The sequence below is a fragment of the Oryctolagus cuniculus genome, chromosome 10 (genome assembly GCF_051225735.1).
Source record: "Oryctolagus cuniculus isolate XC-2025 breed Fujian yellow rabbit chromosome 10, ASM5122573v1, whole genome shotgun sequence".
Lineage (NCBI taxonomy): Eukaryota > Metazoa > Chordata > Mammalia > Lagomorpha > Leporidae > Oryctolagus > Oryctolagus cuniculus.
The window spans coordinates 59,740,495-59,767,324 of NC_142876.1; the positions used below are offsets into that span (position 1 = coordinate 59,740,495).

At 42.5% G+C, this 26,830-nt stretch overlaps 1 protein-coding gene across 7 annotated transcripts in view; it reads left to right on the top strand.

The window, feature by feature from the left end:
• The first annotated feature begins 374 nt into the window (after window positions 1-374).
• Window positions 375-26,830, top strand: part of SMCHD1 (structural maintenance of chromosomes flexible hinge domain containing 1) — a 165,415-nt gene continuing 138,959 nt past the window's right edge. For all 7 annotated transcript variants that reach the window (XM_051851359.3, XM_051851361.3, XM_008261120.5 and 4 more), the window contains exons 1-5: window positions 375-970; window positions 11,205-11,280; window positions 12,659-12,820; window positions 19,652-19,734; window positions 20,263-20,393. In XM_051851359.3, coding sequence (XP_051707319.3) covers window positions 785-970; window positions 11,205-11,280; window positions 12,659-12,820; window positions 19,652-19,734; window positions 20,263-20,393 — 638 coding nt within the window. In that variant the 5' untranslated portion in view covers window positions 375-784. The remainder of the gene's footprint in view (window positions 971-11,204; window positions 11,281-12,658; window positions 12,821-19,651; window positions 19,735-20,262; window positions 20,394-26,830) is intronic.

Consider the following 26,830-nt stretch of genomic DNA (forward strand, 5'->3'; position numbering starts at 1 on the left):
CTAAGACAGGAGGCCGGGAAAAAGCGGCGCCGAGTCTCTCGTCTTGTTTTCTCCGCGCGGGGCCCCACGTGCACGCCTCGGGGCAAGTTGCACCCCGCGAGGCCGGCGGGCCTGACGCTTCCCGCCGGGGCGTCCACACCACCCAGCTGCCCGGGCCGCAGCCCCGAGTTCCGTCCGGGTCACGGCGAGCCGGGAAGGCACCAAGACCCTCTCCGCCAAGAGAAAACAGCACCTCAGGAGACACCCCCAGATGCTACAGGGGCTGGCTTTCCCGCCTCGGCTCTTACTCGCCCCCAACCCGCGCCTCCCTCCACCTTCTCCAGGGCAAAAGGGGCGGACCCGGCGTGAGCGGCGAAGCCCCGCCCCGCCCGCGCGGCCTGCTGGATTCGCCCCTCCCCCTTCCCGCCGCCCCTCTTTCCTCCTGCGCCACAGTCTCGACGGCGGCCCTGGTGGCGGGTCTCTCTGTGGGGCCCGTGTGGGTGGCGGCGGGCGCACGGCGCGAGCCCTCAGGAGCGCGCCGCGCGTCCCTTTCTCCCCCGGAGCGGCGGGCTGCGGAAGTGACGTGTTGTTCGGGGCCGCAGCGCGTTTGAATCGGTTCCCGGGTGATCCTCTCGCCTGCCGCGGTTCAGCCGACGAGTAGGGGCTGCAACGCGCCGGGCCGAGGCCTCGAGCCGCCCCTGGGGCTGCAGCTGAAGGCGCGCCGCGCGGAGCCTGCACCTCAGCCAGTCCTGAGCGGGGCGGCGGCCAACGCCGAAGCCGCCGTCCTTTCTCCTTTTCCCCCAATATGGCAGCGGCGGGTGATGGCGGGTCTGGCGGGCCCTCGCTGGGGACTGGGGAGGACGGCGGAGGCGACGGCCACAGGACGGTGTACTTGTTTGACCGACGCGAGAAAGAGTCCGAGCTCGGAGACCGGGCGCTGCAGATCGCGGAGCACTCGGACTACGCGGGCTTCCGCGCGTCGGTGTGTCAGGTACGGGAAGGAGGGATGCGCGGGTGGAGTTGGGGTGGGAGTGTGCCGAGAAACCCAAGTTGCTCACGGAGGGCAATAAACCTGTCACCCGGCCGCAACCCTGCGGCCTTGACTTCTCGCTCTCGGGGGCCCCGCCATGCCTGTGACCCGGCGCCTGGAAGCCGTCGTTCGGCCCTGGCTCGGGCCTCCGAGTGCGGAGCCGGCGTCTCTGCGGGCCTCCGGCCCTTCCTCCCTAACTCTGGCGACGCAGGCTTGGAGCCCTCGGGGCCCGTTGGCCCCTGGAGGGCTAAGCGTGATCGGGGTCGTTCGGTTCGTTTTTCACGGTGTCTTGTGTTCCTTTGGTAAGTTTTTAATCCTGTAAGTGAAGAGCAGAGTTTTCCCCCGGTGACTCTGTAGTGGGTGTTGCGAAGGGCAGACATTGTGAAATTCCTGGAGTTGATTTTTACCTCGGGTTCCTGAGAGGGTGCAGGCGCCTCTCCCGGGTTGTCGAAGACGGTGTGTGGGGCCCGCGGGGTCCTTGCGCGCGGAAACGCTGGTCCAGCTCGCGTCGGAGGTGGAGCTGCCCTTCTGGTTTTCTGAGTCCTGGTCCTGCATTACCTCTAAGGGGGGCCGTGGGTAGCAGGGAGCGCCCGGGAACGCGTCTACTCCTTGTCTTGGGGTGCTTTAAAAATGAATGACTATGTAGGAGAACCTGCTTTGAACTGTGAGGTGCCTTATGGATTGGGGGTGTATTGTCTGGAAGGTCTTTGAAGAAGCAGTATGATCATGCCCCGAATTAACCACGTGAGATAATTTTGAAGCTATAAACAACACTGAAGTTCCAAGGAGAAAGAACTTGCAAAGTGTGTTTCGCCTTCCGTAGGCTGATTTAGAACGGTTCTGCAGAGTTGCTCAAATAATTGAAGATCCAAGAAGGAAGGTGACTTGGGAGCAAGGATTTTATTTTGCCAACAGCCGTCTCCTTGGTATCTAGAACTCTGCCTGGCGCATTGCAATAGCTCAGAACAGAATAGATAAGTGAATGAAGATAAACACCTGTCCATTCTTATTGCATTTGAAAAGTGAATGAATGAACTTGTCTTTTTTGTTGAACATTTTGTATTTAGGAGCATGTCACAAGAAGCAGACTCTTTATGTTTATAATTTTTTGTGTAAATATCATCACATTAAAGAAAATAGGGAACTAGAAAGGAAAAAGTAAGCCTTTTTGTTCATTGTAAAACGTGTTGTGACTACTGTTAGCAGTGGGGTTGTCTTTACAGCCTTAACTTCCCCTCACCCCTTTTAAAACACCACAATACATATTTTATATCGTTTCTTTTTTCCCTTAAGGTTATCTGGAGTATCTGTTGTAGTGCAAATATAAATAATTAAAATTGAATATGGCACTTGACATAACAAAATCCCATTTGGTGATATTTACATTTAGTGTTAAGTGCTGTGACAAACATTTTTGAATAACCTAGTTTTTTCTTCAGTCTTTATTATTGTTTTCTTTAGTTAGGATCTTAGAAGTTAAATTCCTGTATATCAAAGGTCAGGAACCTTTTAAAGCTCCTCAGATCCTATCTTTAAATTGTTTTTTCATAGGTTGTGTTAATTTATCCTTCCTTGAGAAATATTAGATTCCTTCTTTCTTCTTCCCTGTAAGATGTTTGGGTAACTAGCTCTGTCAGGTAGATAGGGGAGAGTATTATTAGCCTGGTATTTCAGAAGTATAAACTCAGTGTTGGAGATAGTGACTAACCTAAGTCGGATAGTGAATGTTGTTTTCAGACCCAGACTTATCCCTTCTCTCAGTGTTTCAGGTTGAAAATCAAGGAAAGTATTTTCTTTGACTAATTCTTTTTCCCCTACTTTCCTCTTTTTCCTGTTAGGGCAAACAGTAGATTTGATTAGAAGTGATCTGGAAGAACTAGTAAGGAAAAGGAGGACTTGGAAAGCTTTCTTTTTTTTAAAGCGTTGTTAGATTATGCCATCAGTCCCGTACTTTGTGTCCATTATATACATGAAGAACTGAATTAAACTCCTAAATCTAGTATTATACAGTTAATAAGCATTGAAACTAGGATTAAAATCTAGGTCAGTTTGATTCTAACGTTTGTATTTAAAGAAAAAACTCCTTCACACTGCTTACTAAAGTCTTTACTTTTCTCCATAGGAGAGGAGGCAAAATATTACACTAACTTATTTTGTTAAAATATCAATTAAACCAGTGAGTTTAGTGCCAGAGGGGAGCATTCACAAGAGGGAGGAAGAGAAGAAGGTAGACAGATCCTGAGTTTGGCACAGAGAGTTAAGCTGCCTCTTGGGACGTTTGCATCCTGCATTGGAGTGCCTGGGTTTGGGTCCCAGCTAGATTAGCTTCCTGCTAATGCAGACCCTGGGCAACAGTAGGTGATGACTAGCTGTCAGCCATGTGGGAGACCCGGATTGAATCCTGGGCTCCTGATTGGCCTATTGCTGTCATTAGGGGAGTGAACCAGCAGAGCATGAACTCTCCCTATACCTTCCAAATAAAAAGAACAGACCGAGAACTAAAGCTGATTTGAAATCTTAATACAAAAATATGGTAATACAGTACAGTTTTTTGTTTGTTTAATTTGAAAGGCAGAGTTACAGATAGGAGGACAGAGTGAAAGAGATCTTCCATCCACTGATTGACTATCCAGATGGCCACAACAGGGCTGGGCCAGGCCACAGCTAGGAGCCTGAAGCTTCCTCTGGGTCACCCAAGTGGGTGCAGGGGCCCAAGGGACCTGAGTCATTTTCACTGCTTTCCTAGGCACATTAGCAGGGAGCTGGATCGGAAGTGGAACAGCCGAGACTTGAACCTGCACTATATGGGATGCCAGCAATGTTGGCAGAGACTTAACCTGCTATGCCACAACACCGGCCCTATACAGTACGGTATTGATGTAAATATAGACATATGGGTCAGTGCAGCAGAAGGGAAACTAGATGTACATGGCCAATTGATTTTCACTTAAAAATTTTTAGTTTTGTTTTAATTAACATGTAAAAATTGTATGTTATAGTGTGTATACGGGTTTTGTATATGTGTATGTAGTGAAATAGTTATTTAACATGCACCTCACAATTTTGTGTGTATAGTGAGAACACTTAAAATCTTTTTTTTTTTTTTTTTTTTAAGATTGATTGATTTATTTGAAAGTTAGAGAGAATGAGAGGGAGAGGCTGAGGCAGAGAAATTTTCTTTCTGCTGGTTCACTCCCCAAATGACTTCTGCTGGTTCACTCCCCAAATGACTGCCACAGCTGGGGCTAGTTCAGGCTAAAGCCAGGAGCTAGGGGCTTCATCCAGGTCTCCCACGTGGTTGCAGGGGTCCAAGCTTATGGGCCATTTTTCACTGCTTTTCCCAGGCACATTACCAGGGAGCTGAGTGGGAAGTGGAGCAGCTGGGACTCAAACAGGCACTCATGGGATGCTGGTGCTACAGATGGTGACTTGACCTGCTACACCATAGTGCTGGCCCCAAAATCTGCTCTCTTAATAACTTTCAAGAGTACAGGGGCTGGCACAATGCGTTAAGCTGCTATTAGGGTGCCTGCATCCATAGCAGCATGTCAGTTTGAGTTCTGGTTCCTCTGCTTGCGATCCAGCTTCCTGATAATACACCTAGGAGAGCAGTGGGAGATGGCCCAAGAACTGGTCCCTGCCATCCATATGGGAGACCCAGATGGAGTTCCTGGCCCCTGGCCATTGCAGGCATTTGGGAAGAAAATTCTCTCTGCCGTTCAAATAAATAAATAATTTGAAAAGAAAATACAGTACATTGTTCTTAGTTGTATATTCACTGTGTTGAACAATAGATCTCTTGAACTTATTCCTCCTGCCCAGCTAAAATTTTGTATCCTTTGACCAACGTATCTCCAACTCCTGTCCCCCACAGCTCTAGCCCGGTAACCACTATTCTATTCATTAAAAAACAAAAGCTTTTTAAAAATTTGTGAGGCAGAGAAAACTCCTGTTTGCTGGTTTATTCCTTAAATGTCTGCATTGGGAAGGGTGGGCCAGGCCTAAACCAGGAACTGGGAACTCAGTCCAGGTCTGCAGGAGTGAAGGTCTGCGAGTGGGAAGGTCTGCATTGGTGGGAAGCAGTGGTCAGGAGCCAGATGCAGGAGTCAAACCTGTCATGGTGTGGGATCTTAATCACTAGGATAAATGCCACTTCCTATGGATTTTAATGTAGATTAAAAATTGAAAGACAATTAATTCTGCTCTAGTGCAGGAAAATGCAGGTAGCCCCAATGTAGCATGGTTTGATGGAAGAATTTTGAGCTTACACTGGTTTGAAACTGGTATGTATTGAGTAGAAAATACATACTTTGGATTTGAAGTTTCATCTTTTCCCAGGCTAGTGATACACTGTACTATACTATTCCATTCTTTGCTTTCAGTACAGTATTCAGTAAGTTATACAAGATATTCAATGTTTTAGTATAAACAGGCTCTGTGTTAGATGATTTTGCCCTTCTATAGGCTACTATAAATGTTCTGAGCATGTTTAACATAGGCCATATTAAGCTATGATGTTTGGTAGGTTGTATACATGAAATGGCTTTTAGACTTAGAATATTTTTGACTTTTATTGGGATGTAACCTCATTGTAATAAAGGAGCAGCTATATTGTCATTGTTGGATAAAGACAGATTCAGAATGACAACACATTATCTGTGTTTGTAGAAGGGAATGAGATGCTAGTATTTCTATCCTTAGATTAAGGTACATGAACAGTTTGAGTGGGAGAAGGCTTCCATGTAATTAACGACAGGCTAGATGAAATACCTATGCAGTTTTCCTGGAAGAGTTTTCAAGGTAATTAAAAATAATAGATTTATGGATAAATTGGGTAGAATGATTAGATATGAATACTTTGCAGATACACGAATCTTTTTTTTTAAAAATATTTACTTGTTTATTTTTTTGAAAGGCAGAATTATACATAGAGAGAGAAACATAGGGAGATCTTCCATCTGGTTCACTCCACAAATGGCCACAATGGACAGAGCTGGCCAGGAGCTCCTTCTGGATCCTCCCACGTGGGTGGCAGGGGCATAAGCAATTGGGCCATCCTTCGCTGCCTGGTGGCAGGGGCATAAACAATTGGGCCATCCTTCGCTGCCTTCCCAGGCATATTTGCAGGGAACTGGATTGTAAGTGGAACAGCTGGGACTCAAACCGGTGCCCATATGGAATGCCAGTGCTGCAGTTACCTGCTATACCAAATTCCCGGCCCTGATATACATGAATCTTAACAAAATCATTTGTACATGATTTGCAAGAGCTATAAAAGTGTATTTTGTTCTTTAAGATGCATAAGCACTTGATCTAATAGTTGCAATAATATAAAAATAGAAAAGCAGTAATGATCTAAAAAATGATAGTCACAATTACATGAAAACCTAATAAAAATCTTTAAGGCTGGTTTCCATCTAATAAATACTCTCTTATTCCTGATTTATGTCCATGTCTTTATTTCTGTAAAATGGAATAGCAGAAGGTATGAATATCTTTAGGTTTACTAAAGAACGCAGAATTTTTTTCCATATGATTGTACTAGTTTTTGGTCCTATCAGCAGTGTGTGTTTCTGTTTCCTTACGTGGTGGGATCAGAACTTTTAAAATTTTTACTGACCTGATAGGAATGATAACGAGTTATTTTAATTTCTCTAGTACATAGTGAGATTGAGCATCTTTCATGTTTTCTAGTCCTTTCCTTTATGGCTTATACTATTTGTGTCTTCTCAGAATTCTTTTTCTGTGTTTTCAAAATAAATGGTATTTCTCCTGTATTTATGTTAACAGTTTTGTTTTAATAAGTAAATGCTTTAATTCTTGAATTTAATGTGTGTTAACACAAGAATTTTATCAATTTCCATGTGATTAGCTAATTGTTTCAAGATCATTCATTGATTTTTTTTGAAATTTATTTTATGTTTTTGAAAGACAGAGTTATAGAGAGATGGGGAGAGGGGGAAAGAGAAAGAGATCTTCCATCTGTTGATTCATTTCTCAAGTGGCCCCAGTATTCAGGGCTGGGCTAGGTCGATTGCAGAAGCTAGGAACTCCATCTGGGGTCCCTCATGTGGTGGCAGGACCCAATCTTCCACTGCTTTCCCAGGTGCATTAATAGGGAGCTGGATTGGAAGCAGAGCAGCTGGGACATCAGCCAGGACTTTACCACAATCCTGGCCCCTAAAAATGGTTTTTTATAGTTGGTTATTTAAGTCAGTTCAGTAAGGTCTTCACAATGAACTTATTTTGCTATGTTTTATAATTCTGTAAAGTTTTGAAGTATTTGGGGGGGCCTGTGTTGTGGCACAGTGAGTTAAGCACTCTTCCTCTTAAATAAATAAGTAAATTGGTGAAAATAAACAAGCATTTACAGCATTTTGTAACTCCTCCCTTTCTCAGTCCCTTTTTTATTTTCCTGCAGTTGACCTGTTGAGAAATTAGGTTTTTTCTTTTTTCTTTTTTTTTAAAGATTTATTTATTTATTTGAAAGGCAGAGTTACACAGAGAGAGGAGAAGCAGAGAGAGAGAGGTCTTCCTTCCGCTGGTTCGCTCCCCAGTTGGCCGCAGTGGCTGGAGATGCTCCGATCTGAAGCCAGGAGCTTCTTTCAGGTCTCCCACGCGGGTATAGGGGCCCAAGTGTCTAGACCATCTTCTGCTGCTTTCCCAGGCCATGACAGAGAGCTGGATCAGAAATGGAGCAGCCGGGTCTTGAACTAGTGCCCATATGAGATGCTGGCACTTCAGGCTAGGGCATTAACCTGCTGCGCCACAGCGCCGGCCCCTGGGAAATTAGGTTTTTCTTTAGTATTCCACATTCCAGATTTTCTGTGCTCGTTTATGGTATATAATTTTTAGGTCCAAGTATGTTCTGTAAACTGCAAGTTAGGTCAAAAACTTAAGTAGATTTAGGTTGGATTTCTTTAGGGTTAAAAGGCAAAGAATGCTGCTTAAGTGGTGCTGGTACTTCTTATCACACCATATTAGGAGACACATAATGCATGAATGCTCCATCTACCCACATGTGATAATGCTAACATTGAACTTATTGGGGTTGAGATGATTTCAGCTGAATTCCCTCCATTATAAATTTTTTTTAAAGATTTATTTTCTTTATTTGAAAGAGTTACAGGAGCTTCTTCTGGATCTCCTATGTGGATGCAGGGGCCCCAGGACTTGGGCCATCCTCTACTGCTTTCCCAGGCCATAGCAGAGAGCTGGATGGGAAGTGGAGCAGCTGGGACTCAAACCCGCGCCCACAAGGGATGCTGGCATTGCAGGCAGTGGCTTTACCTGTTATGCCACAGTGCTGGCCCCCATTATAAAGGTTGCTTTTTTTTTTTTTTTTTTTTTTTTTTTTTGACAGGCAGAGTGGATAGTGAGAGAGAGAGAGACAGAGAGAAAGGTCTTCCTTTTGCCGTTGGTTCACCCTCCAATGGCCGCCACGGCTGGTGTGCTGCGACCGGCGCACTGCACTGATCCGAAGGCAGGAGCCAGGTGCTTCTCCTGGTCTCCCATGGGGTGCAGGGCCCAAGCACTTGGGCCATCCTCCACTGCCTTCCCGGGCCATAGCAGAGAGCTGGCCTGGAAGAGGGGCAACCGGGACAGAATCCGGCGCCCCTACCAGGACTAGAATCTGGTGTGCCGGCGCCGCTAGGTGGAGGACTAGCCTATTGAGCCACGGCGCCGGCTCCATTATAAAGTTTTGAAGTGATAGCTCATCCATTGGTGGTGATGTTCTAATTGCCATTCCCCCTCTATTTATTAGCTGGAATTCTTTAAAGAACAGTTTGGCCTCATTAATCAGAACTATTTGATCACCCTAAAATACAAGTGGTCCAAGAAAGGCAGGATACATGATTATTCTTTCCCTTTTATTTGTATGCGTTCAGAGTTGGGAGTTGTTGGTGCTCACTATTTTCTTCCTCCTTTTTTTTTTTTTTTAAAGATTTATTTATTTATTTGAAAGTCAGAGTTACACAGAGCGAGGAGAGGCAGAGGGAGAGGGAGAAGGACAAAGAGAGGGAGAGAGTTCTTTTATCCACTGGTTCACTCCCCAGTTGGCTGCGACAGCCAGAGCTGCGCTGATCCGAAGATGAGAACCAGACGCTTCCTCTGGATCTCCCACGCAGGTGCATGAGCCCAAGGACTTGGGCCATCCTCTACTGCTTCCTAGGCCATGGCAGAGAGCTGGGTAGGAAGTGGAGCAGCTGGGATTTGAACCAGCACCCATATGGGACACCAGCATTGCCGGCGGCAGCTTAACCTGCTACACCACAAGGCCGGCCCCAAAGAGGTTACAATTTTTTTTAGTCAAATTCATTCTTAATTTATTTTCTAATTAAAAATTTTAAATAGACATCTTTTGTGTGTGTGTGTGTGTGTGTGTGTGTGTGTGTTTCCTTTCAGTTAAAAACTTCATACACTTGGGTCCAGAAACGTGGCTCACTTGGTTGATCCTCTGCCTGTGGCGCCGGCATCCCATATGGGTGCCGGATTCTAGTCCCGGTTGCTTCTCTTCCAGTCCAGCTCTCTGTTGTGGCCTGGGAAGGCAGTGGAGGATGGCCCAAGTGCTTGGGCACCTGCCCCGGCATGGGAAACCAGGAGGAAGCACCTGGCTCCTGGTTTCGGTTTGGCGTAGCTCCGGCCATTGCAGCCATTTGGGGAGTGAATCAACGGAAGGAAGACCTTTCTCTCTGTCTCTCTCTCTCACTGTCTAACTCTGTCAAAAAAAAAAAAAAAAAAACCCAAACCAAACTTCATATACTTCGTAATTACAACTTTAGGAACATGGTGATTCTTCCCACTGTGCCTGTCCTCCCTCCCATATTCCCAACCCCTCTTCTTCCTCTCTTCTTCCCACTCTTATTTTATTTTTTTGCTAAGATCTATTTTCAATTGACTTTTTTTTTTTTTGAGATTTTATTTATTTATCTGAGAGGTGGAGTTACAGTGAGAGGGAGAGACAGAGAGAAAGGTCTTCTGTCCACTGGTTCACTCATCAAATGGCCAAAGCTGTGCTGATCCGAAGCCAGGAGCCAGGTGCTTCTTCCTGATCTCCCATGTGGGTGCAGGGGCACAAGGACTTGGGCCATCCTCCACTGCTCTCCCAGGCCACAGCAGAGAGCTGGATTGGAAGAGGAGCAGCCGGGATTAGATCTGGCACCCGTATGGGATGCTGGCACCACAGGCAGAGGATTAACCTACTGTGCCACGGCACTGGCCCTTCAATTGACTTTATACACATATGATTAACTCTATGTTAAGTAAAGAGTTCAACAAATAGTATGAAAAAAAAAAAACTTCCTCAACAGTCAAGACAAAGGGCTGGTCAAGTCATTGCTTCTCTGTAGAAGTGTCAATTTCACTTCTACAGATTACCTTTTAGTTGCTCTATTAGCTATCACAGTTCAGGGAGAACATATGATATTTGTCCCTTTGGGACTGGCTTATTTCACTAAGTATGATGATTTCTAGATTCATCCATTTTGTTGCAAATGACTGGATTTCTTTTTTTCCTTGCTGTATAGTATTCCATGGTGTATCCCATGATTTCTTTATCCAGTCTTGTTCATGGGCATTTGGGTTGATAACATGCCTTAGCTATTGTAAATTGAGCTGCAGTAAACATGAGGGTGCAGATAACTTTCATATGCTGATTTCATTTCCCTTGGGTAAATCCAGGAGTAGGATGGCTGGGTCATAAAGAAGGCCTATATTAAGATTTCTGAAGTATCTCCATACTGTCTTGAAAGAGGTTACCTTTGATTTAGATATTGTAGGTCTCCTGCATAGCATGGCTATTCATATCTTTAGTGTTATAAAACATTAACCTGTGTTTTCTTCTGTTTGCTTTTTACATGTTTAAATATCAAAGCTATATGTAAAACATGTTAATACTTTGCTGTGGATAAAATGATTGTATATTTATCTTGTCAGGAAATAACATGTCTTGTCTGGGTGTGTACTGTTCTGTTAAAACTCTTTCAGAATATCCAACCTAATCATTAGTGGCATATAGTAGCTGATAAAACAACTTTGGTAAACAAATAGTTAATTTAAATGGCTATATCCTATATTAATATGTAAAGGAAAACTTTAAAGATAATGTGTTATCAGTATTTCCACATTCTTTTAATCTTGAGCAATACATTTATTTCCTTTCTGTAATGAGTTTTATTTCTTTTATTTTGGATAGACACTTGGCATTTCACCTGAAGAGAAATTTGTTATTACAACAACAAGTAGGAAAGAAATTACCTGTGATAATTTTGGTAAGTAAATAGTGGTATTAAGTTCATGCTTTTATACTCAACATGTTTTATTTATTTTAAGATTTATTTATTTATTTGAACGTCTTTTTAAAATTTATTTAAGAATTTTTTATTTGAAAGTCAAGAGTTACAGAGAGAGGAAGAGAGATCTTCCATCCACTGGTTCACTCCCCAGATGGCTATAATGGCCAAGACTGGACCAGGCTGAAGCTAGGAGCTTCATCTGGGTCTCTCACATGGGTGGCAGGGGACCAAGCACTTGGACAGCCTCTGTTGCTTTTCCCAGGTCATTGGCAGGGAACTGGATTGGAAATGGAACAGCAGAGACAAACCAGTGCCCATATGGGATGCCAAGGTCACAGTAGCTTTACACTAAGCTGCAATGCCTGCCCAGTATATTTAACATGTTTTAGTATGCTATAGGGCAGCTACTATTTTATTACACAGAAAAGTTTCTAAAACTGATTTTTAATTGCATTTTTGGGGGTGAAGGAAGAAACTATGTTTACAGTTTGCTCAGAATTCAGTTTTCAAACATGATTATAAGAAGTAGTTGATGTTAGCTGCAGAAGATGAGACTTTGCATAACATCTGGCACAGGTCTTCTGTTTGTGCCCTTAAGAAACTAATTTTCTTAACCAACTTGGATTTCTCCCATTTTCTTTTATTACCCAATTAGTTTCCAAGGCCTGCCAGTGTTTCATGCCCAATTTCTTTTAAATTTTAACAATTTTCCGTTCATGTTAATACCATTCTGATACAGATCCTCTGATTTCCTATAGTAGCTTAACTTACTAAGAGTTGAGTTTCAGATGAGTGGAAATGTTTATGCCTGCTCCATTGGTAAGCTTAACAAAATATGACTGAATTTATAAATAGAGCTGTTTGAGGGGTTGCCTGTACCATTGTTAAAGTTTTTTTTTTTTTTTTTTTTTTTTTTTTTTTGACAGGCAGAGTGGACAGTGAGAGAGAGAGACAGAGAGAAAGGTCTTCCTTTGCCATTGGTTCACCCTCCAATGGCCGCCGCGGCTGGCGCGCTGCGGCCGGCGCACCGCGCTGACCTGATGGCAGGAGCCAGGAGCCAGGTGCTTTTCCTGGTCTCCCATGGGGTGCAGGGCCCAAGCACCTGGGCCATCCTCAACTGCACTCCCTGGCCACAGCAGAGGGCTGGACTGGAAGAGGGGCAACCGGGACAGAATCCGGCGCCCCGACCGGGACTAGAACCTGGTGTGCCGGCGCCGCTAGGCGGAGGATTAGCCTAGTGAGCCGCGGTGCCGGCCCAAAGATATTTTATAGATCCAACTTGCATATTCAGAATTAAAAGTTCATTGAGTTTCTGATGCTTACCTAGCACTTAAGATTTTACTCTTGATTACAGATGAAATTGTTAAAGATGGAGTCACTCTGTACTTGCTACATTCAGTTAATCAGTTACTACTAACTGCTACAAAGGAAAGAATTGACTTCCTACCTCACTATGATACACTGGTTAAAAGTGGCATGTATGAATATTATGCAAGTGAAGGACAGAATCCTTTGCGTAAGTATTCTATTGATGCTAATTTTAATAAACCATTATTTTCTATTACTCTTATCTCCTGGTCACATGTCCCATTTTGACTTTTTATAAGTCTTCTCATTCTACTTTATTAAGAAAACTGTGACTACTCATTTTGCGTTTCCTTTCTCAACTTTTTTATTACACTATATTTCTTTTTCTACTTAAGTTATCTTCAGAGTAAACTTGCTTTTCCTTAAAGCTAACTACCTGATAGAGTTCATTCCTTTTAAACTTATGAGGGATCTTGAATCTGCTATCTTTCCATCTCCTGTATACTGTCCTCTCCTGATTTGTTATTCCAGGCCTCTTATTGACCTCTCCCAATATATTTTTTTACCTTGCAAATTTATATAACTGTATTGGTGCAAGTAAGTGGTTTGTATTCTTGTCTCTGTATTTCCTTCTACTTTGACTATTTGCCACTTTCTATCCTACTTGCTAATGATCTTTATAAGTCAGTGGATTTACAAGATTCTATATGTCAGTTTTTATTTTTATTTTTAAGATTTATTTTAAGCCGGCACCGCGGCACACTAGGCTAATACTCTGCCTTGCGGCGCCGGCACACCGGGTTCCAGTCCCAGTCGGGGCGCCGGATTCTGTCCCGGTTGCCCCTCTTCCAGGCCAGCTCTCTGCTGTGGCCAGGGAGTGCAGTGGAGGATGGCCCAATCCTTGGGCCCTGCACCCCATGGGAGACCAGGATAAGTACCTGGCTCCTGCCATCAGATCAGCGCGGTGCGCCGGCCGCAGCGCGCCGGCCACGGTGGCCATTGGAGGGTGAACCAGTGGCAAAGGAAGACCTTTCTCTCTGTCTCTCTCTCTCACTGTCCACTCTGCCTGTCAAAAAAATTTTTTTTTATTTTATTTATTTGAAAGAGTTACAGAGAGGTAGAGACAGAAAGAAAGGTCTTCCATTGTTGGTTTACTCCCCAGATGACTGCAACAGCTGGAGTTGAGCTGATCTGAAGCCAGGAGCCAGGAGCTTCCTCCAGGTCTCCTATATGGGTACGGGGCCCAAGAACTTGGGCCATCCCCCACTGCTTTCCCAGGAACATCAGCAGGGAGGTAGATTGGAAATAGAGCAGCCGGGACTTGAACCAGGGCCCATATGTGATGCTAGTGCTGTAAGCTGGGGATTTAACCAACTGCACCACAGCGCAGCCCCTCCATGTCAGGTTTTTTTTTTGACAGGCAGAGTGGACAGTGAGAGAGAGAGACAGAGAGAAAGGTCTTCCTTTTGCCGTTGGTTCACCCGCCAGTGGCTGCCGCGGCTGGTGCTCTTCTGCCAGCGCACTGCGCTGATCTGAAGGCAGGAGCCAGGTACTTATCCTGGTCTCGCATAGGGTGCAGGGCCCAAGTACTTGGGCCATCCTCCACTGCACTCCCTGGCCACAGCAGAGAGCTGGCCTGGAAGAGGGGCAACCGGGACAGAATCCGGTGCCCCGAGCGGGACTAGAACCCGGTGTGCCGGCGCCGCAAGGCAGAGGATTAGCCTAGTGAGCTGCGGCGCCGGCCTCCATGTCAGTTTTTAATACTACTTAGTTCATTATAAATTTTCTTACTAGAATTTTTTTTTATTATTTGTGCATTATTGTTTGTAGGGAATTAGAAAATATGGGTAAGAAAAAAAAAAAAGTCATCCATATCTCTATCACCCAGATACCACGGCTAGTACTACTTTGGTGTTTACCATTTTGGACAATTTCATTGTTTGATTTTTTTTTTAAGTGGTTGTATATGGTGCATACTTCTTTTTTTTTTTTTTTTTTTTTTTTTTTTGACAGGCAGAGTGGACAGTGAGAGAGAGAGACAGAGAGAGAAAGGTCTTCCTTTTGCCGTTGGTTTACCCTCCAGTGGCCGCCGCTGCAGCCGGCGCACCGCGCTGATCCGATGGCAGGAGCCAGGATCCAGGTGCTTTTTCCTGGTCTCCCATGGGGTGCAGGGCCCAAGCACCTGGGCCATCCTCCACTGCACTCCCTGGCCATAGCAGAGAGCTGGCCTGGAAGAGGGGCAACCGGGACAGAATCCGGCGCCCCAACCGGGACTAGAACCCGGTGTGCCGGCGCCGCAAGGTGGAGGATTAGCCTATTGAGCCACGGCGCCGGCCTTATGGTGCATACTTCTTTAACCTACTTTTTTGTTTAAAAATAAAATGAAATCTTAAATATCTGTATCAGAACACAGGTTTATATATCTTAGTGATATATAGATAATGTGAACTGTTTATTATTAGACTCTAAAGTTGCTTCTTGTTTATATTACTATAGATGATTGAACGCTCTTAAAGCTTTGTGCACTTTCTTACTTTATTACTACTGTCAGCTGGTCAGCTGTAGTGTGAAACACTGTGCCAAGTACTTAGCATTATCTCATTTAATCCCTAGCCTATATAGAAGATAATGTTAGAGAATGACATAGGTAATGAGCCTATTTTGTAAAAGAAACTGAGGCTGAGAGATTTTAGGTGACTAGTTTAGGGCCATACTACTAACAAGTTAGTGGAGCCAGTGTCTGTCTCTTCTATTTCTCACTCTGACCAGATATTTGCCCAGGCCATTTATTGCACCTGTTCTCTGAGGGTTATCAGTGACTAAATCCAATTATCTGTTTTTCAGTTTTCATTCCACTTGAAGCTTTATTTGACATGCCTTTATCACTTTTCCAGTGTTGATATGTTTTCTTCACTTGGTTTTGAGAGGCCACATTCTCTCTATTTTTTAAATATATATATATATATATATATATTTGAAAATTTATTTTTATTTATTTGAGAGAGTTACAGAGAGAGGTAGAGATAAAGAGAGAGGTCTTCCATCCGCTGGTTCACTCCCCAGATGGCTGCAACGGCCGGAGCTGCACCGATCCAAAGCTAGGAGCCAGGAGCTTCCTCCGGGTCTCCCACGTGGGTGCAGGTGCCCAAGGTCTTAGGCCATCCTCTACTGCTATCCCAGTCCATAGCAGAGAGCTGGATCAGAAGAGGGGCAGCCAGGATTAGAACTGGCGCCCATATGGGATGTTGGCACTTCAGGTGGCGGCTTTACCCACTACACCACAGTGCCGGCCCTAGCATTCTCTTGATTTTATTTTTGTGTCACTGCTCTCTCTTTTCTTCCCCCATCTTCTTAAGGTTGAAGTAGCTCACTTGGGGTTTAGTTCCTGGTTCTTTATCTTCTCTCTTCCCTACTTGGTCATTACATCCAGTCTCATGGCTCTATAAATATGTTCATAGAAGTGACTTTCACGTGGAAGTGGCAAAAAATATAGTGGGGGCTGGCACTATGGCGTGTCAGTAAAGCCACCGCCTGTGGGGCTAGCACCTCATATGGGCACTGTCATGAGTCCCAGCTGCTGTAATTCCGATCCAGCCCTCTGCTCTGCCCTGGGAAAAGCAGTAGAAGATGGCCCAATGCACATGCATGGGAGATGCAGAAAAACCTCCTGGCTTCTGGCTTCAGATTGGCACAGCTCCAACTGTTGTGGCCATTTGGGTAGCGAACCAGTGGATGAAAGATCTATCTCTCTCTCTGACTCTGCCTCTGTCTCTCTGTAACTCTGTCTTTCAAATAAATCTTTAAAAAATGCAAATTTATCTTCTGAATTCCAATTTTGTTCATTCATTTGCCCACATAGCATCTCTATGAGGATGTCTAAAATTATAACCCTGATGTATTGAATAAATTCTATGCTACATGTAGATTTCCCATATGAATTAATCTTTGCTTTGTCCTTCTAGGCCAAAAATCAAATTGATTCTTCTTTGTCTCATATCTCTCATTCAATGTCAGGGAATCTTACTGATCTTGTATTTGATACTTACCTGTGATCATTTCTCACCACTTGTATTGCTACTACTTGCCCTAAGTTACTATCTTATCACCTAGATATAGTGGTAGTATATAGTGGCCTCTTTACTGGTATCTGTTTTCGTTCTTCTCCATGTCAGATTTGAAAAGTCAGATTGTGTGATTCTTTCGGTTAAAAAATTGTGGTTCCTCATTTCACTAAGAGCAAAACCTAAAGGCTTTTCTGTTACCTATAAGATCTTGGCAGCTTTGCCTTGTCTGTCTCTTTTGTTTCCATTGTTCGCCTTGATTTTTCTAATCCAGTGCCAACCATATTCTCAGTTTAGGGCCGCCACCTGGAACCTTCTTCCTCCAAAAGGCCCTGGATACATTTCCTTGCTTCAGTCAAGGCTTGTATAAATGTTACATTCTTAAGAAGACTTGGCTTTGATCGCCTTGTATATTTTATTTATTTATTTTTATTTGAGATACCAAGAGAGACAGAGCTCCCATCTGCTAGTTCACTCCTCAATGCCTGCAACATGGTGGGCTCTCCAGATACCTGTGCAATAAGGCCATGGACTAGGAACTTTAGTAGGTCTTCCACATGAGTGGCAGGAACCCAGTCACTTGAGCCATCACTGCTCCCCTAGGGACCACATTAGCAGGAGTTAGCAGAGCTGGGTATAGAGCCTAACCACCAATATAGAATGTTGCTTTTTTTTTTTTTTAAAGGTTTATTTTATTTATTTGAAAGAGTTATAGAAAGAGGTAGAGCCGGGGAGAGAGAGGTCTTCTATATGCTGGCTCACTCCCCAAATGACTGCAATGGCCAGAGCTGAGCTGATCCAAGGCCAGGAGCCAGGAGCTTCTTCCAGGTCTCCCACACCGGTGCAGGGGCCCAAGGACTTGGGCCATCTTCTACTGATCTCCCAGGCCATAGCAGAGAGCTGGATGGGAAGTGGAGCAGCTGGGACTCGAACTGGAGGCCATATGGGATGCCAGCACTGCAGGCCAGGGCTTTAACCCGCTGCGTCAAGGCGCCGGCCCCTAATGTTGCTGTCTTAATTGGTGTCATAACTGTTATGCTGAACTGCCCCCATCACCCTATTTAAATTGCATTTGTGTTTTCTTTGTCTTTAGTGTTATTTGATTTCTTTTCTCCATAGTACATACAATCTTCTAACATGTTGTAGAGTTTATTTATTATGGTTATGTCTTCCTTTCTTCCTCTATTACAATGTTAAATCTGTAAGAACAGGAACTTTGTTTTACTAAGTTCATAGAACAATGCCTGACACATAGTAAGTGCTTAAATATTTGAATAGTGAATAAATCTTTGATTTTTTTCTCTGGTGGTAAATTTCTAAATGTGTAATTGTGAAGTCAACAAATAACATTGATCTTAAAGACTTTGCTTGCATATAGTTTAACTACCTTCCAAATGTTGTATCCATTTTCATCCTACCATCATTATATGAACAGAGAATCTCAGTGTTTACTCTATGATTCTTCTGACTATATAGTATGTTGCTGGGTCTTTTCCTATTTCTGGTTCCCAACTGTGGTGAATGTTTCCTCAAGCGATGTTGATCTTTTCATATTTTTCTCTTAGTGGATTCAGGCCTTAACTTTTTTAAGGTATATTTATTTATGTGAGAGAGAGGGAGGAGACAGAAATCTTCCATCCTCTGGTCTGCGTCTCCCACATGGGTGGCAGAGGCTCAGGTAATATTCTACTGCTTTTCCCAGGCCATTAGCAGGGAGCTGGATTGGAAGTGGGGAAGCCAGCACATGAACTGCCACGCATATGGGATACCATCCCAGGTGGCAACTTTACCGGCTATGCTATACTGCCAGCCCCAGGCTTTAATTATCGTATCTATGTCAGTGAAGCAAAAATTTGTCTTGGAGTTTGCAGTTAAGTGTATTTCTGTAGCTCCCTGTGGAACATCACTGCTCATTGAACTTGATGTAGTAGAGCATCATATCTAAAACAATTTTCTTTCCCTTTAAATTTTCTCTTATGGAAAATATGACCATATATCCAGTCTTCTAGAGGCAGAAATTCAAACTCATCTTGGATTTCTTAATACTTTTAAATCTATTCAGAAAACTAAATTTTTATGTATTTCTTCTTCCTCTTAATTTCTTTTTTTTCCCATTTCTTACAGTGTCCTTTCTTACTCTTTTTCTGTAGTTACTACCCATTGCCAGATCTTTATAGTTAACCTGATGTATAGTAACTTCATTGTAATTATTTTATAGACATACCCAACCCTGAGTATTTCAGCAAAATGGGAGGAGTGCAACACTCTGGGTTAATTACAGCTTTAATTTTGCTAAGCTTCAGTGAGATTAAGACATAAATTTGGCATGTTCCTTTTCTTTTTAATTAAGGGAATACAAGCAAGAAATAGTTTGAATAGTGACCCTGAAGAATAATCTTAGTTAATGCTGAGCCAGTGATAGATTGACTGTCAAGTTGGTGGTGTGCTAGTGGATCAATAGCAGTTTTGTGTTGATAAAGCAGACATGTTCTGCCATTTGATGCATTTCCATTAGAACTAAAAATTCTACATACAAATTAACTTCTAAAAGACACTTTTATAAATGAAGTTGTTTTACATTTTGCCCACATATCTATAAATGTGCTTAGTTTTGACTTCTGCATGCTGTAATCATGCCATATACTACTACTTGATTTTATGGTTATGGTCTCCTGTTTGTCTCTTATGTCTGTATGTCTGTCTTTAGATTTTAAACTCCTTGAACCAGGAATCATGGCTGGCTGACTCATGCCGTGTAGTGCCATACTGGTTGATGACTGCTTTTTTATGCTGGTGGTGATTGATGATGCCTTTGTTATGTATTATATCATTAGGATCAGGATAATACTTTAATTCTAGCTGTTTGGAAAATAAAAGTGATGACTTTAAGGTACTTCAGTGTTTCTTCTACTTTGAATTTCATATGAAGTATTTCGGAGGGAAATTTTAAGCAATACTGTTTTCTCAATCTCTTCTAGCATTTGCTCTTGCGGAATTAATTGACAATTCATTGTCTGCTACTGCTCGTAACGTTGGTATTAGAAAAATACAGATCAAATTGGTAAGAAAATACTATAAAGCAGCTTCATTTTCCCTTTTATAAATATAGTTTAAGTTTATTGGAGAAAAGTTAGGAAATAAAAGATAAACTAAATGTAGAGAAAATTATCTGATGTTTATCCATTGTTAAACTTTTTTTATATGCCCCTTTTCTGTACATTTATATATAAATAAATGTGAACACACTGCTTTTAATAATTTTCTACTTTCCTTTATAGTACGTTGTAAACATTTGCCGTATTGTAAATATTAAGAAATATTTGTTGATTTTTTTCATGAGAAACAATGCTAGAATAATAAATATACATTTTTGTGCACAATTTCCTTAAGTTAAATAATGAGGAATAGAATTTCTGCATTAAAGAACATGAAGAATTCTACAGCTTATGATAGACACAACTGAAATGCTTTTCTAAAAGTTGTACTGATGTATGCATGAGCCCACTGAAACACTTTTTTCATATTTAACGTCATGTTGTGAATGTTGATTTGACTTATACTGTCTTTTTGAACTTTTTTTGTTTCATAGCTTTTTGATGAAACACAAGGAAAACCTGCTGTTGCAGTGATAGATAATGGAAGAGGAATGACCTCTAAACAGCTTAACAACTGGGCCGTGTATAGGTTATCAAAATTTACAAGGCAAGGTGACTTCGAAAGGTTAGAAAGCCTTACTTTTTTATGGGTAGCTTTGTGTTTTAATAAGGATAAGAATTTCAGTATGCCTTTAATTACACATGATACGTTGGAGGTTTTGATGTCCATTTATTTGTTACAGAATTTTAATGATCAAGTTACAGAATAGGCAGATCTGTATAATATTGTGCCTTTCCATTGAGAAGTAGGAGTTAGGTTGATATGTTGAGTATCTTGGAGCCTTTCTTTCCCTTTTTGCTTTTGAATTAAGATGTGATTAAAAACTGTATAGCCGATAGATCAGTAGAATGTGGTTTTTAAGATTTATTTGTTTATTTGGAAAGCAGAACAACAGAGAGAGAGAGAGAGAGAGATCTTCTGTTTGCTAGTTTACTCCCCAAATAGCCATGACAGTAAGGGCTGGGCCAGGCTAAAGCCAGGAGCTTGGAACTCGATCCAGTTTCCCGCTGGGGTAGCAGGGGCACAAGTACTTGGGAGATTTTCTGTTGCTTTCCTAGGCACATTAGGAGGGAACTAGATTGGAAGCAGAGGAGCTGGGACTCAAACCGGTTCTCTAGTAAGGGATGTCAGTGCTGCAAAGGGTGCCATAATAGTTAGTGGCCCCAGTAGAATGGTTTTAAAACAGGCTTTAGAAGTCACCTTTAAAAAAAAAAGGATTTATTTATTTATTTATTTATTTGAAAGGCAGAGCTACAGAGAGAGGGAGAGGCAGAGAGAAAGGTCTTCCATCTGTTGGTTCACTTTCCAGATGGCCGCAGTGGCTGGAGCTGGGCTGATCTAAAACCAGAAGCTAGGAGCTTCTTCTGGGTCTCCCATGTGGATGCAGCGGCACTGCTTTCCCAGGCCACAGGCAGAGAGCTGGATTGGAAGGGGAGCAGCCCGGACATGAACCAGTGCCCATATGAGATGCTGGCAATGCAGGAGGAGGCTTAGCCTACCACGCCATAGTGCCGGGCTCCGGAAGTCACTTCTTGCCATTTGAAGAATTTCTAAAACCACACGTTGTTCCTTGGAGCTTACTATTGCTCTACCTTTGGGGCTGTGTGTGTGTGTGTGTGTGTGTGTGTGTATGTTTTAAGATTTATTTATTTGAGAGGCAGAGTTAGAGAGATAAAGAGAGAGAGATCTTCCATCCACTGGTTCATTCCCCCAAATGGCTGCAAAGACTGGGGCTGGGCCAGGCCAGAGCCAGGAGCCAGGAGCTTCATCCAGGTTTTCCACGTAGATACATGGGCCCAAGGACTTGGGCATCCTCTACTGGTTTCCCAGACACTCCAACAGGCAACTAGATCAGGGCTTGAACTGGTGCCTATCTGGGATGTCAGCATTGCAAGCCATGGCTTTAACCCATTGAGCCCACAGCACTGTCCCTTTGGGTCTCTGTTTTGTGAAAAGTCATATAGCTATTAGGGAATAGACTCTAGTCATAAGTTTTATATTGAAATTTGCATGTGCAGAATATCCTGAAGAGAATGTTGTAAGTAAAACAACATGTACTAAAATCTTTAAGAGAGAAGATTTATTCTTGGGATATTAGCATTACCCTGGGAAGAAGAATTTGACCCATGACTCTTTTTTTTTTTTCCTTTTGACCCATGACTTTTGAAGTGTTCATCTATGTTGTATATGTAACATACTTGGTAAAAATTTCTTGACATTCCTATTAAGTAGTTTTTGTTCATAACTTCTTTTGCTCTTTGCTGTGTCAAGAAAAGTCTACCACATTTAAGGTTCAAATCTTAATAATGTGTTAATAGCACATTTATCACTTCAAAGTGCCAGCACTTTACAAATTTTTGTCAAATTTTAGACTTTCAGTGCAGTTTCCTGAGAATATAGTGAAGAATGAGAGAAGTCTTGTATCAGTAGGCCTGGTTTGATTGGCTTGGTTTAAATTTTAGCCTTGCCACTTAATTGTGTGACTTTTTTTTTTTTTTTTTTTTAAGACAGTGAGAGAGAGAGAGACAGAAAGGTCTTCCTTCCGCTGGTTCACCCCCTAAATGGCCGCCACGGTCGGCGCACTGCGCCAGTCAGAAGCCAGGAGCCAGATGCTTCCTCCTGGTCTCCCACGCAGGTGCAAGGGGCCCAAGCACTTGGTCCATCCTCCACTGCTTTCCCGGGCCACATCAGAGAGCTGGACTGGAAGAGGAACAACCGGGACTAGAACCCGGCACCCATATGGGATGCTGGCGCTGCAAGGCAGAGGATTAACCAAGTTAGCCAGGGCACTGGCCTAGTTGTGTGACATTGATCAATGTACTTTATTTCTCTGTGTCTAAGTTCACATAGCTGTGGTATGGTAAAATATCCCATAAGATTTTGAGAAGACTGAGTTACTATATGTAAGATCTTGAGACATGGTAAGCAATCAATAAATATATTCTAACATTTTAGTTAATGTCTCATTTCTGACCTCAGACTTTTCTACAACCATTCTAAGGATAGGATTTAGCACATGATTGAAAGGAAAGGAGAACAGAAAATATCAGTTTAATTAGTTGAAAGAGTAGAAAGAATGGATTGTGTGGTTTATTAAAATTAAATTTTCACTTGATTTTTGGGGCATTGACCCTGCTTTTTCTGTAGATCTTAGCAAAACACAACTTTCAAATTTAGCTTGAACGTTAGAGAAATTTCAGTTTCTGGTAAGAATCTTCATGTTGCTAGTTTTGCTTCTAGCTTTATAGGTGATGTGTCAGTAAGTAGTTGCTGTTAATGTTGTGGCGTACTCATACCGTCTTTGATTCTAGAACCAGTCCTTTGACCCACTCCAGTTTCTTTCAGTATCATCAGATACAGTTCATCAGCCCCCTAGTTTTTACTCCTGTAAAAGAAATTCAGTGTATTTATTACTCACAGTTCAGCTTTTACTGGATACATAAAGATAACATAAGAACTCTGAAAGAAAAAGAAGACTAAAGGTACAAAATTGATCATAGTCTTGGTCTGTAACTTGTGTTGGAGAGAAACAAGTAAATGAAAAATAACAAGCATTTCAGTTATAAATACTGTGAAGAGAATGCAGACTAATAAGACAGGGCTGATGAACATCTTCTTTAGATAGTGTGGTTAGAGAAGAGTGCCTCTTTGAGGTTATATTTGAGTTAAAGAATGAATGATTATAGCAAAGCAACCAAATGGAAGAGTAATCCAAGTAGAAAGAGCATCATGAAAGGCAAAGATTCTATGGGCTGACATTGTGGCTTAGTGGGTAAGAGCCTCTGCTTGCAACCCTGGCATCCTATATGGGCCCTCCTTCATGTCCTGGCTGCTCCACTTCCCATCCAGCTCCCTGCTAATGGGCAGAGAAAAGCAGTGAAAGATGGCTTAAGTGCCTGAGCCCCTGCCACCCGGACTTGGAAGAAGCTCCTGGCTTTGGCCTGGCCCAGTGCTCTCTGTTGTGGTCTTCTGGGGAGTAAACCAGCAAATGGAACATATCTCTCGCTCCTTCCCTTCATCTCTCTTTCTTTAACTCTGACTTCCAAATAAATAAGTTTTTTTTTTTTTAAAGGGCAAATATTCTGAAGTTGTGACAGTCTTGTTTGAGGGACAAAAAAGAGGCCAGTGTGGTTGGATTGTAATATATAAAGGGGAGAGAAGAGGGAGATGATGTGGGAGTTCTAATTTGGCCATTTTCTTCATAGCTTTCATTCACCCGGGAACTGCTCTCTCACCCTCCTTTTATTTTGAAAAATTTGAAGCCAGCAGATAAGCTAATTAACAGAACCAGCATCCATATAGCCTTCATCTAGATTTATCAATTAACATTTTGTCACATTTATTATCTGTATGCATGCACATGCACTCTTTTTCCTAAATCATAACATTTCACTCCAAAAAACTTCATTACGTACTTCCTGAGAATGAGGTTGTTCTTATAGTCATAAATTTATAATCACACCCAAGAGATTTATTGCTGATGGAACAATATCTAATATCCCATATTTGGGTTTTGTGGAGTTTTTTGTTATATCTGTGTGATCTTTTTCTCACCTTTTGTTTTTTTCACTATTATTTTTTATAGAGTTCAGGCTAGTTTTCTTATAGAATGGTCCACAAACTGGATATGAGAATTTGCTGAACACGAATCTTTGCTCAGCATTTTAAAACATTTTAAAAAAATATTTATTTATTTATTTGAAAGGTAGAGCAACAGAGAGAGAAGAATATATAGAGATCTTCCATCAACTGGGTCACTTAGCAAATGCCTGCAGTATCCAGTGCTGGGCCAGGCTAAAGCCAGGATCTCAGAACTCAATCCAAGTCTCACATGGATGACACCGACTTAACCACTTGAGCTATTATCTGCTGCCTTTCAGTATCATGTTAGCCAGAAGCTGAATTGGAAGTGTAGTAGCCAGGACTCAAACCAGGCACTCTGACACACTTGCAGGCATCCTAGGAGGCAGCTTAACCCACTGCACTACCATACACACGCCTGCTCAGCATTATATCTATTTAATAAAAAGGTTGACATTCTACAGTGAATATCTGTATACCATTGATCATTGCTTTACTATATTATCTATCCATCCTACTGATCACTACTATGTCTTTTTAATATAGTTTAAAATAAATTACCTGTATCAATATAGACTTTCAACTTATATTTAAAGCAGGGTATGGGACATCCTGCCTGTATATAGAAGCAGGGTGTGGGACATCCTGCCTTATATAGAAATCATTTGGTCTGGCTCTGCCAAGGCAACTGCAAGCAGGACTCGAAATGCAATAAATCTGTAGGAGGCTAATTGTTTTTCTCAAAGATTTATTTATTTATTTGAAAGGTAGAGTTACAGAGAAGCAGAGACAGGGAGAGCGAGAGAGGTCTTTCAGCCTCTGGTTCTCTCCCTCACCTCTGCAATGGCCAGAGATGTGCTGATCTGGAGTCAGGAGCTTCTTCCAGGTCTTCCACACGGGTGCAGGGGCCCAAGAACTTGGGCATCTTCTACTGCTTTTTCCAGGCCATAGCAGAGAGCTAGATCAGAAGTGGAACAGCCGGGACTCGAACCTGCACCCATATGGGATGCTAGCACTGCAGCGGCGGTGGCTTTACACACTAGGCTGCAGCAGGCTAATTTTTAAGTTGATAATTTTGTATGGCCCTCAGATGATACTATAAGTATCCAAATGGCTCTTGGCTGAATAAAAGTTCTGTGCTCCTGATAAAGTGTTGATAACATTATCTAGAGTTCAGTAATTTATATTCTTATGGAATAAAATTTACCCACAGTAAAATGCTCATATTTATCCTTAAGTGTCTTTGCTGAATTTATTTTTTACGGAGATATAATTTATATACTGTAATATTCACTGTGTTAAAACATACAATTCAGTTGGGCAGTTGTCACCAATTCCAGGACATTTTCACCACTCCAAAAGAATCGTTTTACTGAGGCATAATCACTTCTTCAACCTCCTCACTCCTGTCAATCACTAATATATTCTGCTTATAATAGTTAATTTACATTTTTAGATGTTTTTTAGGGATTCTGATGTATTTTTAAAGATTTATTTATTTGAAAGTAGAGTTAGAGAGAGAAGGAGAGGTAGAGAGAGGTCTTCCATCCTCTGGTTCACTCCCCAATTGGCAACAGCAGGAGTAGTGCCAATCCAAAGCCAGGAACCAGGAGGTTCTTCTGTGTCTCTCACGGGGGTGCAGGGGCCCAAGGACTTGGGACATCTTCTTCTATATTCCGAGGCCATAGCAGAGGGCTGGATCGGAAGTGGAGCAGCTGTAACTTGAACCAGCACCCATATGGGATGCTGGCTTTGCAGGCAGTTGCTTTACCTGCTATGCTACAGTTCCAGCCCCAATGATGCATTTTAATTTAAAATAATACAGTTTGGATTAATGCCAACTGAATGTCTGTAGTACATAGAAAATTTGCTTCTATGTGACTTCATTTCCCAACCCACTCGTATGTGCTATTATTTTCATGTAAATGACATTCTTATATATTAGAACCCTGACAGCAGAGTTTTATACCTACCGTTTTATGGAATTATCTGGTACATCAGAAACATTATAAAGAATACATTAATACTGCCTTTTCTATTTATCTGTGTAGTTACCACTACCATAATTTACTTTTTTTAGAAAGATTAATTTATTTATTTGAAAGGCAGAGTTACAGAGAGGTAGAGGCAGGGGGAGAGAAAGAGAGGTCTTCCATATACTGGTTCACTCCCCTAGATGGCCACAATGGCTGGAGCTGTGCCTGTCTGAAGCTAGGAGCTTCTTTTGGGTCTCCCATGTGGGTAAAGGGGCCCAAGGACATGGACCATCTTCCAGTGCTTTCCCAGGCCATAGCAGAGAGCTGGAACGGAAGTGGGACAGCTGGGACTTGAACCAGGAACCATAAGGGATGCTGACACTACAGGTGGTGTATGTACCCGCTACACCACAGCACCGGCCCCTACTTTTTTTTTTTTTTCTT